Source organism: Phragmites australis, chromosome 17, assembly GCF_958298935.1.
Source record: "Phragmites australis chromosome 17, lpPhrAust1.1, whole genome shotgun sequence".
Classification (NCBI taxonomy): Eukaryota; Viridiplantae; Streptophyta; class Magnoliopsida; order Poales; family Poaceae; genus Phragmites; species Phragmites australis.
Window position 1 is genome coordinate 26,325,209 of NC_084937.1, and position 15,336 is coordinate 26,340,544.

A 15,336-nucleotide genomic window follows, 5' to 3' on the forward strand; every position below is an offset into this window, starting at 1 on the left:
AGGTGTTTTAGTTGCAAACGAATGGTTAGGTGAACTCCAGCAGCTATCTTAAATTTTTATCAAAAATACTATTAGAATATCCTTTAATACTATTATAGTATTCCTTATTTTTTTCATCTCCAGCAGCTACCCTATTTTTTACCCTCTATTACTCTCCTTCTTCCCTCGGACCTATACTCGTACACCGTGAACAGTGATAGGAGGTGCTGCATCCGTCCGCAACTTTGCCGATTGTTTCCTCCGTCCGTATCACTGTGCCGCTAGAAACGGCCTCTGCTGGAGAGCTCTCCGGAGTGTTTGGTTCGGCAAAAGTACAAGCAGCAGGCGGCACAGTAATTTATGGAAGCGGATGCCGCTTCGGCTGGAGATGGCCTTATATCGTAAAACCTGTCTGAGTGTAAGCATGTTAGGAGAGTTGTATAATTTTTTAAAGAGTGGTTGGTTGTATGAGTGGATGCAATGACAGATGCAGTAAAACTGTGAAGTTGGAAAGATGTTTGGTTGACTATATAAACGAATGTAATGACATTATAGTTGAGATTGACGAGTGAGTCCTACTGATATTATAGCTTATACAGTCTATATCTGCTCAACTTAGATACGAGTGAAACTCAATTTGGACGTATTATATAATCAGTATGACTCATACAAGTTACACCTATCATACACATAAATAAACAGACTTTTATATAAAAATACATTAGCGGGTATAAGTTTCTTGTATATATAAGTTTGGATGCAGCAAACTAAATAGGCTACACGATCCTTTCACCGACCTCTTCTATTTGCAACTAGGGTTCCGGGCAGGGGAATAAAAATTCCATCGCTCGTCTTTGTTTATATGTACAAACCGATCGTTTATGTTTAAATTACACCTAGTTGATGACTGGAACAATTTTGATTGCGTGTCATGCCTCAACTCTACAATAATAAACTCAGGCCAACATCAGCTCACACATGACAAATGATAGAGGAAGTAACTTTAAACCTCAGGAAATATTGATACTTCCTGTGGTTCCTTTTGTAAGGTGTAGTTTGACCAGGCAAAAGGAATTCCATAAAAAATTAAGTTCCAAGCGTGACATGGTGAGTACATGAAAGAAAAATCAGGTAAAAGAATATTTGGCAGGCGATATTACTTAAGCAAGATGGATTCGAGCAGCATGGTACGAAAACCAAACACAACAACCTTTCTTACAGACAGTTCCAATATTATATACAGATAGATAATCCAAACACTAGCGAGTTGAGCACTTCTGTTATTTTTGCTTAGAACACCAAACGGCCGGGAAGAACATCAGAAGAACTGATGCGCTTCCGGGATGAAACAACAGAGACGCAAGTAAGAAAGCACTAAGGTATAACCTAGGTGAAAGCACAAGCGCACAGAGTACACACAAGGTTTGCTGCTTAATTGTTGGTATTAGACGGGTTCTCGAAACACAGCGTCAAAACGTGGTGCAGTTTGCTAATGAGTTCCACTGGTGGCACCATGGACACTGCTTATGGAGCCCCAATGAGATTCTCCGGTTCCCATCTGCACGGCAATGCTGTCCATTGACCCCGAGGTCCCACTTCTGTGACCCCAACTCGATCGCCTCGAATGCATACCAGCCCTACCTTCCATAAGTTCCGGAAGGGCATCTCTGCTCAAATCTGGGGATGCATGGGTTATTCTGCCTTCTTTCTCATCCAATAAGCCCCCTAGACCAACGTCCAAATCTCTGATATCAGCTGCTGACCGAGGTTCATCCCATGATATTGGCTTCCTACCCAGTTCAAAATCTCCGACAGGTTTGCCCATGTTCGGGCTCATGAAACCCCTTGCTGGTGCACGTGTTTGCTGTAAACCTTGCTCTACTGGGACCCTAGCTCGGAAATTGTTCTTGGAAGGAGGGACTGCAGTGCAAAAGATCTCCAGAAAGTTGTTCACGATTCCTCTGTTGTATGGATTGGCCCGCCGATCATAGCGATACCTAAAATTCTCATAGGTTGTCTGAAACAGAGGGGAAGGTGATTACCAAGTTATAGCGCTATGCTTAAAACCAACTGTATTAAAAAGCTCAAAGGTACCAACCTGGTTGGTGCTCATCAGGTAGAAATGGAAGACAGACAGACCACCCACAAACCACACACAGATGAAGCAGTAGATGATCAGAACGATTGACGCTGGTGTCTTCAACATTGCTTTCCAAATCGATGAATGTTCTGCGTCTCTGACTTTGACTATGTACACCCAGCAGAAGCCAAACACGTAGAGGCAGAGTAATGTCGCAGAGAATACAAACATATAGAAGAATCGATAATTGCGCTGCAACAGATAAAGTTGTAGTTAGCACCAAATAACAAAAGTTGTTAATATTTAGAGAAATCCACCTAGCAATCTTCAGATAACAATACTGCATGCAATATTAAACTATAGTGTTCATTGCAATAACAATATTAAACAATTTGAGCCATTACGGTGCTTACCAATCCTATGCATTGCCCAACCCAAGGACAGTGGTGATCAAAACGCTCCACACAGTTATTACAGATAGAACAGTGCGAGCATCGTGGTGGTCGGTACAGCATGCAGGTGTCACAGTACTTGACCTTCACAATGACTCCATTTACTAATACATCCTTTGTTCGTGGCAAACGCAATTGTTGCGGTGTCTGACCATTTCCAACATCACTGTTCATATCAATGGCTTCAGGTTCAGGAGGATGGGTGTTACGAGGCACTATACCAGGATCTCTGCCAGAGGTAAGAAGCAGCAGTGTCAAATCCTGGAAAACAAAAGGAAACAAGGTTATGTCAAAGAAAGAAAAATAGGAAACACAAACTTGCATTGTCAATGGAGTAATTTACTCACAAAAGCGTATTCACAAAGCAATTGTCTTTACAGATAGCCCTAAAGAATAACAATCTTACTCACGTTGAGGTTTGATTTGTCGATTAAGTAATTTACTAATTAGGCACAATTTTCTTTCACACAGATGATTTAAATGCTATCTGCCAGCTACTCTAGTTCCCCCTTGATAATCACAACCTGACGTGTTTCTCATGGCTTTTATTTGCATAACACCACCATCCACTAAAAAATACAAGGATTACAGGTTTTGCCTATAAAACGAGAATGATGACCCAAGTTGCAGATATCTGTAGCCAACAGTCAGTTACATACAGTAGAGACACTTACACCAATCCATTATATTGCAAAAGAACCATGGTTTCAATGATTGTTAGATTAACAGCTTCATCTCTGTCTAGTGCTTTGAAATTAATTGCAAGGAAAAACTAGTTGCAACAAGGGAAGAGGCGGTGGTTCTTCTGAATTTTTCAAATGTGATAATCAAGACTCATCTCAAGATATCAGCAATTGGTACCGACGCATCAACTGAGTTTTGACAACCTAACAATACTGTGTCATGGCACATGGCATGGTTCTCGAGTCTTGAAGTCAGTAGTCACTATTTTTCAGAGAAGTCAAGTCAAAAATCATGTTGCCATAAATGTCAACAGTATTATTAGGGTTCTAACAGCTCACTGACGTAAGGGGATCGAACTTAAATAAAAACTGGTTAAGACGAGCAACCTACTGTGGAAGTTATTGTTAATAGAAATACACATTTTAGAGTATGTTACTCTTTATGCATGAATGTCTGCACCTTACATTTCTAGGTCCATATTCAACGTGTGCAATATTTCTGAAAGATTTATACGAAATTCAATCAAAAAGAAATGTAACTAAGAAATTTCAATCAACAAATTAATGTGAAAAGGTTGGAATCATCCCGTTTATGACAATATGCTTCCTGTCCTTATCTTGCAGAAGCTTAAATTATCATGCAAGAGAACAAGGCTTAGTCGCCAATATGAACTAACCAACTCCACACAAGCTAGCTAAGAATGGCGTAAAAATGGTTTAGAAGGAATAAAGTAGTAACAAGACTTACATATATTGTGAAGACAATCACTACCACCATAACTGAAATTCCCCAGTGATCAGGAAAGTCATTGATCAGATGTCTGGCCACAAATATACAGAAGACCACTACAGGAGCAAGAATGAGGAATATAGTGAGAAACAAGGATCTCACATCAGGTCCAAATATGAACCGCCCTTGCAAGAAAAACTCCTGAAAAGAATAGTCGTAACTGTGATCAACGAAACCAAAACATGAAACTCAAAGTGACAATTGTAGTTGTGAAATAGTTGTATCAAAAACAAACTAGCATGTTATATGAAGAATGATCAAAAGTTTGAAAACATTTGGTCCATTAGACACTAAACAGCATAGATATACACAACAACTAGTTAAGTGCCCGTGCGTTGCAACAAAAACACAAACATTGGACGCGGTAACATTAAGCACAAACTCAAGGTATGGATATGTGGATGCACCATAGGAGCGCCGCCGAATGAATACGTCGGAAGCGATATTGTAGTTTGATTTCATATGAGATCAAAAAAAGAGGAGTTATCCGCTATCTCTCCTAATTTCTTCGTTTATTTTCATTATAAAACGGGTCCCATATCCGTAGCCGATAACGAGACGGGGAGGCTGGAGGACAAGGGTAGATAGCAAGTGGGTAAATTATTTGAATTTTAGGTGGTTTTATTAGATGGGAAGAGAGTAGAGGGAAGAGGTGACGCGGGAACCAGCTTGTGTTTTATATAGTAGAGATTCAGCGTCAATACCTGCTAATGTTAAATAAAGGGCAAAATAACTAATAGTAGGACAATGTACAGAGCAAACAATTATCAGAAACTACAAATGTATCCAAACATGTACTTGTGTCAACTATGATTTTGTGGACAGGAAGCATGATAATATTATGTCTGACCCTATCGGGCTTTCTGGACAACTAGGTAATTTTTCAAAAAAAAAATTATAAACAGGAAGGCAATTTATACAACTCTATCCAAAAGCCAAGCAATAAAGACCAAAGCCTTCCGCCCTCATTGTTTCATCTTATATACCTATCCAACAAGAATTTTTTTTCCTGACTTGAAAACGCCAAGAAAGAAATTTCAAATTTTTTATTCTTCACAAGAATTGCATGAATAAACACATGGCAATGAGCAGCTGAAAAAATTTGTTCGTCTCCAACCATGCAACTGAACACACTGCCCCCGTCCAGGAGATCCGCGCCGCTAGTAGCCCATCTCAAAAGAAGCCCTAAAATCTCATGGGCAAAGTCTATTAGCAATGCCATCATAGATGACAGGTGCCAGCAGACAAAGGGTGCTGGTACAGATCACTGGTCAAGGATATCAGCACTGCACCATATCGGCCAACCAAGAGAAGCAAAAGGGATGGGGTAACAGGAATAGAAACAGATGGTGAAAAGGAGGTGCACATGTCAGGCATATTTAACAGATGGTGGGCCCAGGTGCACATGTCAGAGTATAATTGGGCTGGCTCGTATTATGTTCAGGGGACGGTAAAAGGAAGATGCTTCCATTTAGTAAGGCACATTTTAAACTATCGACAGACACCGCTTCAATGTAGACAAGATAGATTGACCACTACAAACAGAAGCCATGTCTGTGTAGATGAACGAAAGGTATCATCGCCTCCTTCCCCCGAAAAAAATATATCCCTATCCCCCTACCCCTAAATGAGTAAAAGAGTTTTTCTATTAATTAGACCATCACATCCCAATCGAGTTTCATAAAATAGTAGACTCGCACTCCAACTGAAGTATTTTGCAATCCCGCTCAAACTACTATTCCCAGCAAACCAAATCAACACGCTGCAAATATAGAATCCTTTGCACCGAATGAGTTCAGAATAATGTCCACACAAAAAAAGCATTTGCTCCTCGCCTCCTCCTAGTTTCAATCCATATTTCGTTATTCATTCCAGAATAGTTCAACAGCTGAGATATGTTCAGACCAACTAAAGTATTTTGCCATCAGCCCATCACACAAACTAGTATTTCCTGCCCAACCTAATCAATAAACTACAAATATAAACTATTTGTACGGAGTTGTTCTCAGAATAATGTCCAATTATAAGAAAGCATGTGATCTTCCTAGTTGCAATCCACATTTTATGATTCGTTCTAGAACAGTGGAACAGCTGATGAAAGTTCAAAAAAATCAAAATAAAGAATTTCACTGTCCTGAAAACTAAGCATTCCGACCCAACTTGATCAATGCACAACAAGTATGAAACCATGTTGTGCTGCATATTGCCGTAATGGTCCCCAATCAAAAGAAAACACATAGGACAGATTCCCGAAGATAAAAATATAAACTAATTTCCTAGTTCCAACCCACATTTCATAGTTCATAGCTCAAGTATGCACATGTACAGCTTAGAAAGTTCGCACATGTACTGGTTTTGCTATCATCCAGAGAGACATTTTGACAACTACGAACACTACAACACAACAGCCGTGTCAGCAAAACTCAAATTTCCGCTATCATATGTCCGGAAGCCCACATTCCGAGCCTAGCATGACACGAATCGCAAACACACGAATCAAACGCACCACCAAAACATCTAATTTCCCAACCACTAATGCAGAATCGCAACACGGAGCCTACCGTACGCCCAGATCCAGATCCACTGTTCACATGCACACAAAATCCAAATTGAGAGAGCTAGTGATAGAGAGAGAAGGAGCGCTTACGTTGCTTCCCCGCCAAACCTGGTAAACCCTAGGCTGCTCGCTGGCGGCGCCGGCCCCCCCTCCGTCGCGGGACGGCGGCACGTACATCCCTGACCACCCGACGACTTTCCCTCCTCGTCCTGCCCGTCCGGCGAGCCCGTAATCCTATCCCACCTCAACCCCCCCCCCCCTCACACACACACAGCTACCCCCTCCGCCTCCTTCTCCTTCTCGGTCAAGCAGCAAACCCCCAGATCTCTCGAAACCGAGCGCGCTCAACGCACAACCAGCAGCCGCCACGCCCCAGAGCGACACCGCCGGAGGACGGGAAGCGAGAGTAAGGACGGGAGAACGACGCGCGGGAGCGGTAGCGGCGGCGGCGGCGGCGGCCGATGCGAAGGCGCGGGCGGAATGGCGACGCGAACGGGGGAGGTGTGGGTGGGGGGACGAGTAGAGAGCAGACGGTGTGCGCGAACGTCGCACGCTTGGGGGATACACGTCGGCGTGCGCGTAGCAGCGACCGGGCTGCCACCGTACCGCCAGCCGTGGGGCCGCGCTATTTACTTTTCTCAAGTGGGGCCCACTTGGCAGTGGGACAGGCCGCGCGCGCCCGGGCTCGCGTCCGTCAACCGAGTGGGGTTTTAAAACATTTTTTTTTTTTCGTGAGAGGAGATGCGATGGGGAGCGTTGGGATGGTAAAGGATCCTTTGCTTGACTTTTCCAGGCTTCCGAGTAGAGTTGGTGAACGGCTGGAGCGCCCCGGCACGGGGGAATGGGATCATCTCAGTTCACGCTCGAGCGAAGTCGCCTGATTTTACTCTATCATGAGTCGTTGGATTAAATAAAATGCATAGTTAAAGTTTGATGCTACAATATTTTATGAACAATAAAACTGCTATATCTAAATAGTGCTGTGATCGCCGTTATGCTACTGTTCATCGCAAATCACTGTTTACATTTGGCTTCGCTGATTTAGATCCCGGCACTGGTTCAACCATTTGGTTGGTTTTTAGTAGCTAGCCAATAAAATGACTGGAGAATTTTGAAAAAGGCATACGGATGTTTTTCATGATCTAAATTTGCGACTTGGTGTATTCCATTCGCTTTTAATTAGGGTTTCACCTTGAAAAAAGGATTTGCCATTTTTAGTTAGGTTTTATTGGTAAAAAAAATTGCCATTTTTAGTTAGGTTTTATTGGTAAAAAAAAACTCTAGTTTAGTAGTCGGTGCACAACGCAAAATGATGAGATAAATTTTAGGGGATCGTATAGCAGTATTGGATTTGATTAAGGTTTAGTTAGATGAGTAGGTTGGTAAGTCGGAGTTTATTGTAAGCCTAAATTTTATTCTGTTCAAAAAGCAACTAAGTAGTGTGACACGTCAATAAAGTTAGCATTAGGGCTACTAATGCTTTGCTTCATTTTTTAATTGATCGTGTGAACCTTGGCCAAGCGAAGCAGATACTTTTAGTGTTGTCCAAGATTAGTAGGATCAATTATACAAATACTTATTTAAAATAAAAATACTTATTTATTAATTGTGTATATTAAAGATAAGCATATAAGATTTTATACATGTTCAGTCTCTCTTAAGATAAGAATCCCAAGTTCTATGCTACTTGGTTAGTCTTAGAAGGAGGTGTATCTAAATGTACTATTATGAATCACTTATCGAATAAATCTTATCAGAATTTGAATCTGTTACAAATCTTAATAGGTTGTTTTTTCTTATATCTAATCTCATATTATTTCTCTTTGGCTATGTATCGCTGGCTTATTTGGTTTTGTCCTGCTTGTCCGACCCATTTTTGATGTATATTATTTCCTCCTTATATAGTTAGGTCAGTGAAACATGCTATACTCAGAGGAGTGTAACATTCTCGAATCTGTACATGTGATTTTTATATTTTTAAACTAAATATTTTGAAAGTTATTAATGGTTAAAATTTTAAAAATTTAATCAAATCTTGATTAAAACTACAAATATTTATAATTGGAGAGTATTTCTTAGCAGATTTATAATCAAATGAGAGTCAGGTCATTCGTGCATAGCAAAAGTGATGGATTAATGATTGTTCCCCAAATCGGCACATGCTGTGCTCTTCCGGATGATCAACGACTATCATCGGAAAAGCCATCCATCAAAGAGTCAATTTTGGCATGCTCGATCGTTGTAATTCCGGTGGTAATCCAGGAAAATTAAGCTTTTGGTTATGTTTAGACTATCTTCAACGGTTTTCAGAGCTAAATCCATTAACGACAGAATTTTCGTTTCTTTCAACGTTTTAATGGTTTGCCTTTACGGTTCCTGTCACAAAGGGATTCTCAAGTTCATTCACTTTAGGATGAGATTCTCTCCTTTTACTTCATAATTTCTCTCAAAATAAAACCGTTAGAGATGAGAGAAAATAAAGAGAATAAAAATGAGGAAGAGAATCGAGAAAAAAAAGAAATAAAGAGGGTAGGCGACATGGATGTGTTCAGTGGCAAAATCTTACGCTGACACCACACGAGCTTAGGCCTCCAAACCTTTATCAGGGTGCACTCACATGGGTGGTGTGGATATGCGCGTGGTATCTGTACATCCTTCTTTCTGACTTGAAACTATGGTTGTTACGGCGGCGTGGCGAGACGCGGCGACCCACCACCTTCATAACTTTACAGCGACATGGCGCGTGGCGTGACGACGCCATACACACGTGACGAATACACGCATTGTAGTCTAGAATATTAGCAAATTATAGTCTAGTCTACAAAACAGCTTAAGCTTGTGCTACTGGCCTACTGCTAGTCTACATAACAGGGCTTGAGCTTACTTAGTGCTAGTGCCAACGACTAAGTGCTATGTGCATGTGAGACTAGTCCAACAGGTCAGAGAGAAGCTACAGCCACCAAACCAACCCAAATACTCTTATAGTAGTACTAGTGCACAGTATAGAGTGGGAGGCACCCATACCTTGTGAACACTGCCACTGCTAGCCCATGCCTTGTTGTCTCCCTCCTCCCTCCATACTCACGCTTTCACACAGACCACATAAAGAGCAGTAGGATGACAGCAGTCCCTTCTCCATCCCATTTCTCTTGTTCGACATGAGCACGACCACATCATCTCTCTCTCTCTCTCTCTCTCTCTCTCTCTCTCCATGCGACCTTAAGGCAACTCCTGGGCGATGGCTGCTGCAGATCTGGACTCTGGAGGTCTGCGCCGGCCACCGGGGATGGAGAGGCGGCGGTCGGCGGCAGACGACTACTGGTGACGGCTGCTGCAGGTCTGAACTCTGGAGAGCAGCAGACGACGACCACTGGCGGTAGGGAGGAGAGATCTGCAGCAGCCACCAGGGATGGAGAGGCGGCGGTCGGCGGCAGAAGGCTACCAACTCGCGCCATACCCGCTTGCGTTGTGGCGTCGGCGTGGCGAGAGCCAGAAAATCGCCACGCCGATATGGCGACGCTATGGCGTCGCTATACCGACGCCATGACAACATTGCTTGAAACAACTAGTGATTAGTTGACAAATCCATTTCATTCTTGCAATTTTAACATGTAAAGTACGATGATTGGCACCTCTTAGCAGGCAATCACCGGTTCATGGTGTAGCATGACCGTGACGCATAAGGTGCAGGCCAAAATCCACAGCAAGTGCCCGCCTAGGCACAGCCGTGTAGGGCTCCATGAAAAGTTCCAACCTCACGAGCATAGATAGCTGGCTCGTTTTCATTATCGTCGTCAGTTACTTTTATCTTCATCTTTAACGAAGAGGCTTCTTGTCAGCCAACTTAACTTTCTATCGTTACAATATGGTTCTATCTTTTTTTTCTTTTCTTATTAATCATTTTTTCAGGCTTTTTTTATATATAGACGGATGTGTGAAAAATATTGTTTTGTATATTTTTTTGAGTATTTTGTTCTAGCAGCAGAATATATATAGATGGATCGGTTTACTATTGTACTATATGTGGATTTGAAAAATATTCAAAAGAGGTTTGGTTTATAGCAATTATTCCTCTAATTAAACTATAAAAAAGTATTATATTTGTAAATATCATTGTTATTGTTGTATGATTTTATCGATACATTCTTTATAGATATTTAAATTCTTTTCATTTTAATAACAAGCTACTTCTATTAAAAAAAAGTAACGAGCCAAACGAACTAAGACGAGCTTACTTTTTCTGCTTGTTGTATTAAATAAATCAAACGAAGCCGAATCCAAACAAACCGAGTTAGCTTGTTATCCAACCTTAGCTGCGAGCATAGCAAGCCCAGGCCATTGACATGCCCATTTTTGGTGGTTGGTCAGGCCCAAGAGATGAGATGCTCGTTACACCCACACTAGCTCATGAGACGTACTGTGAACAATGCGAAATTTTCACTGACCTTTCCTTACATTATTAGAATATATGAGCTTAACGTATTATGTTTTTATAAATTTAAATAAAATTTAAGGTCTAACTATACGAGTCATATGTGTTTCTTTAATCTCATCTTGTTAGTGACGGTGGATAGAGATCAACTTAAAAAAATTCTCTTATTCACTCACTTAACATGTGTGTGTATGAGAGGACTTGAAGAGCATACGCACGCTCGCTCATCGGGTCGGGCCGTGGTGAGGGCAGAGGGCGCGGTCACACGACATCCGCGTGAGTTGTCTATTGAAATCAAGTTCAGTTGCTTGATCATGTGTGATCTTCTTTTGTCATTTTATTCTTTTTATTGTGTGGGCAAACAGATAAATATATAAAAATCGTATCGATTATGACTACGATCGTGACGAAGTAACCGACTTCGATCATGGTGCGTCTTAACTGCACGACTCCCCCTATATAAATCTGGGAGCCACCGCATAAAGGAGTGACGCGAGTTGCATACACGCAATTAGAATTTTATCGATTTCTCTTTGATGCAACGTCGCACGTAGTCTACTTCATCACGCTGTGCCAACATGCATCGACGAACAGGAGAGCAGGTCTCTAAAATCCATCGTCTTTGTTATTCTGCACCGGAAGAGGATGAATAAGGTTTTTGAGAATTACTCGTCGCGGCTGCTCACGATCAATTTCATCTACATCATCGCAATATACTTTGACTACTTTGTCTTTGTTTTTGTCATCACCTACTGGATCTACATCACGATGACCTCTGCATTGACTACTTCATCTTTGTCATTGTCTACTGTATCGTGCATCGACATCACAGGAGCGTCTGCATCTCACGTTGTCATCGAGTACATACGTAAATCTTACTCGAGTGTCTAGTTGAATATCTTGTTAAGGGTATGTTCTAGTCGAGACTTATTGGGACTCGTCAAATCCTACTCGAGGCTAGTCAAATTTAATCGAGACTAGTTGGAGCTAATCAAAACATAATCGATATTGATTCTTTGTATCTGTTATTGTTCATGCTATATTAGAAATTAAATTAAATCTAAATTTTTTATTATTTTCAACATACATATGATTCATTATGACCACTTATTTATATTAAGATTTGTATTAAAAAGATAAATTAAAAAATCACAAAGGCCACTTATTTATATTAAGATTCGTATTAAAAAATAAATTAAAAATTTATGAAGTATATGAGAAAAAATTAATAGATACATGAGTATCAGAAGATAAAATCAAAATTTCATGAGTATCAAAATTTCATAGTGCATTTTAGGCTGTTAACATGCGTGACGGTGGTGGTCTGGTGGACACCGGAGTCTCGAGGGAGGTAGGCTCGGTAAGATTATTATTTTAAAAATTTATCTTCTATAATAATATTATAATATCATTTAATATTATTAAGGTATCTATTATTTTTTATCTTCAATAGCTTTTATATTTTTTATCCAGTTATTTTTTTTTCTTTTACAAATTTAAAGCCATCCATTTTCTTGTCTAACCCCATAGAAGACGATAGCGTGTGCTTTTTTCAGCTTCCCAATCGACATCCACGGATTTACGGGTACTGTGGAAAGAGCTTCTGCTGTAGTTGCTCCGAATGTGACCGATCCAGCATGCTTACAAAGCACCATAAATGCCAATTAATATCAGAAGGTGTCTGTGCCCATCTCCCTCCACCCACCTCTCCCTCTCGTCTCTAGAGAGAGAAGTGGCGTCGTCCAATACAAGTAGAGAGAGAGAAACACAACAGGCTAGAGAGAGGGGAGGAGAGACGAGAGAGAAGGGGCAGGGCAGATAAAGAACAGTGCACCATTTGGAGCTCTGCACTCTCACGTCTCACCTCTCCCTCTTCTTCCTCCTCCCCTCTCCCTCCCAACAGCAACATAACCACAGCCATCTCTCTCTCCCCTGCACCACCAGGACGCCATGATCCCATGAAGGAGAAGGAGAACAGCAGATAGATAGGTGAGTAGGATAGTATATAGGAGCTAGCTAGTAGTGGAGGAACACTGCCAGTAGGGATGTACAAGAACCAGCTACAGGAGCTGGCGCAGAGGAGCTGCTTCAGCCTGCCGTCGTACGTGTGCACGCGGGAGGGTCCCGACCACGCGCCGCGCTTCAGGGCCGCCGTCACCTTCAACGGCGAGACCTTCGAGGGCCCCAGCGGCTGCACCACGCTCCGCCAGGCCGAGCACGCCGCCGCCGAGGTCGCCCTCGCGCGCCTCTCCCTCCGCGGGCCCTCCACCTCGCTCGCCGCCCTGGTCCTCGTAAGTCCTCTTGATCTTCACGTGCTCTGCTTCTCGCTCTTCTTTCTTGGGCATGACGCCAACTCGTTGGATGCCTGTAGGATGAGACGGGGGTGTACAAGAACCTGCTGCAGGAGACGGCGCACCGAGCGGGGCTGAAGCTGCCGGCGTACACCACGGTGCGGTCGGGCCCGGGCCACTCGCCGGTGTTCGCCTCCACCGTCGAGCTCGCCGGGATGAGCTTCGCGGGCGATCCCGCCAGGACCAAGAAGCAGGCCGAGAAGAACGCCGCCATGGCCGCCTGGTCCTCCCTCAAGCAGAGTAACCAACCTGCCCTAAAAAAAAATCAAATTTTGCATAAATCTTTACGAGAGACAGAGCCTTAACCGTTAACACCATGATTCTTGCAGTGCCGGAGGCGCGCAAGGATTCGGGCGCTGGCGGAGCCGGCGATGAGCAGGAGCACGTGGTCGTTGCCAGAGTGCTCGCCGCGCTGAAGCCTCGAGACGACGGCGACGGCAAGGCGGTGCCTTTGCCGAAGCATTGCGGCACGGGCTCTTCTCCCTCTGCTCTTCCGAACCCGTCGCTGTACAGACACCAATGGCGGCCTCGGAACGCCCCTGCTCAGCTGAGGACGGTCCCCCAGCAGCCGGCCGGCCCCAGGATACTGCCTCCCCTGCATCTGCTGCCGCAACCGGCGTCCAGCTCCAGGGACGCTGCGGCAGCAGAGCTGGTGCGGATGCTGGAGAGGGCCATGGCGAGGGACAGGGCCGCGGAGGCAATGCCGCCGTCGCCGTGCTACTACGCGCCTGCCTCGGCGTACCACTACGGCGGCGCGCCGAGATCATTCGCCGCGGGCGGGTTCCACGCGCCGGCAGTGAGCGTGCGGTCGGTGATCCCGGTGTGCGCCGCTCCGCCGCCGCCGCCGTCGGTGGCCAATCAGGATGAACGGAATGGCCCGGCAAAAGCCGCAGCAGCTGGCAAAAGAGTGTGAGCTCGTGGGCTCGTGGCCATCTTTTGAAGTGCAAGAAGCGGCGATGAAATCAGTAATATATGAGTCTGGTGCTTGGTTCTTGCAGGGGAATTTTGATCACAACTTTCTCTGTACCAAAGTTGTGTACGAGGTCAACTACGCATCTCTCTCTCTCTCTCTGTGTCTGTGCGCGCGCGCTGTGGTTTGACCATGATGTGGATGGTGAGATCTTCAGGAAGGCAGCCGTGCCCATGAAGGGTTTTAGGTGCATAGACATATGAATATAGTTGTACTGTTCTGCTAGGGCTTCAGTAGAAGCCATGCGCCCGTCTTAACCAGCGTAGCATCTCTTTGGCTCTGCATATATCATACATGTCTTGGCATGTAAATTGATCTCATACATCATCATCTCCTTTGCTGAACCTTGTTTGTTCTGTTTGCTTAAAAAATTAAGGTCCTGTTTATTTCTGTTTCGGCTGCCTTTTGCTATTCAAAAGCAAAAGGCTGAATCATCCGGGTCGTTTATGTGATGACTTCGGTTTGTGAGATGACTTCTGACAAAGTAAAATACGGTAAAAATTGTTATTATTACTAGACTAGTTGGTCTGAATGAGTTTTTTTTAGCTTGGAGAGATAATATTATGAGGTGTATTATATATATTGTATATTTCATATGTATTAAAAGTCGATTTAAAATTAGTTTTTCTATCAGCAGCTTTTAAAGAAGAGTAAATTTCATAACTATAGATATTTTGATAAAATTATCGTAAAATTACAAATTTAAGTAATAGTTTTATAAAACTATAAATTAACATTGATTTTACCATAAAGTTATATATTCTAGAGAAGTTGTTCCTAGTCTTGTTAGCATGACGACTGAGCCTCGCTTGCAGTAATTGCTAACTCATGAAAAAGCCATCCAATAGTTTATAGAACTACAAATATTTTGGTAAAAATATCGCAAATCGTAAAATTACATATTTAAGCAAAAAATTTATAAAACTACAAATTTAGCATCGATTTTATCGTAAACCTATAAATTCTATTGCAAACCTGTTAAGCTGACGAATGAGTCTCGCTTGCAGTCATATGAACTTACAGACGATTTGTTTCATAAGTT

General features: G+C 42.8%; 2 protein-coding genes across 3 annotated transcripts; one reads left to right on the forward strand and one right to left on the reverse strand.

Annotated features, from left to right (window-relative positions):
- Window positions 1–1,171: 1,171 nt before the first annotated feature.
- LOC133897152 (probable protein S-acyltransferase 7) lies at window positions 1,172–7,111 on the reverse strand. Of its 2 annotated transcripts, none has more exons than XM_062337762.1 (5): window positions 6,632–7,111; window positions 3,943–4,040; window positions 2,473–2,772; window positions 2,078–2,311; window positions 1,172–1,996 (listed from the first exon to the last, which is right to left on the reverse strand). In XM_062337762.1, the coding sequence occupies exons 2-5, from the start codon at window positions 3,970–3,972 to the stop codon at window positions 1,469–1,471; spliced, it is 1,092 nt and encodes a 363-aa protein (XP_062193746.1). In that variant the 5' UTR covers window positions 3,973–4,040; window positions 6,632–7,111; the 3' UTR covers window positions 1,172–1,468. The 2 variants fall into 2 exon arrangements, with proteins under 2 accessions (XP_062193746.1, XP_062193745.1); XM_062337761.1 differs by having other exon boundaries at window positions 3,943–4,125.
- A 5,556-nt stretch (window positions 7,112–12,667) lies between these two features.
- LOC133897874 (double-stranded RNA-binding protein 3-like) lies at window positions 12,668–14,689 on the forward strand. Its single transcript, XM_062338702.1, has 3 exons — window positions 12,668–13,264; window positions 13,345–13,564; window positions 13,654–14,689. The coding sequence occupies exons 1-3, from the start codon at window positions 13,019–13,021 to the stop codon at window positions 14,235–14,237; spliced, it is 1,050 nt and encodes a 349-aa protein (XP_062194686.1). The 5' UTR covers window positions 12,668–13,018; the 3' UTR covers window positions 14,238–14,689.
- The last annotated feature ends 647 nt before the right edge of the window (window positions 14,690–15,336 follow it).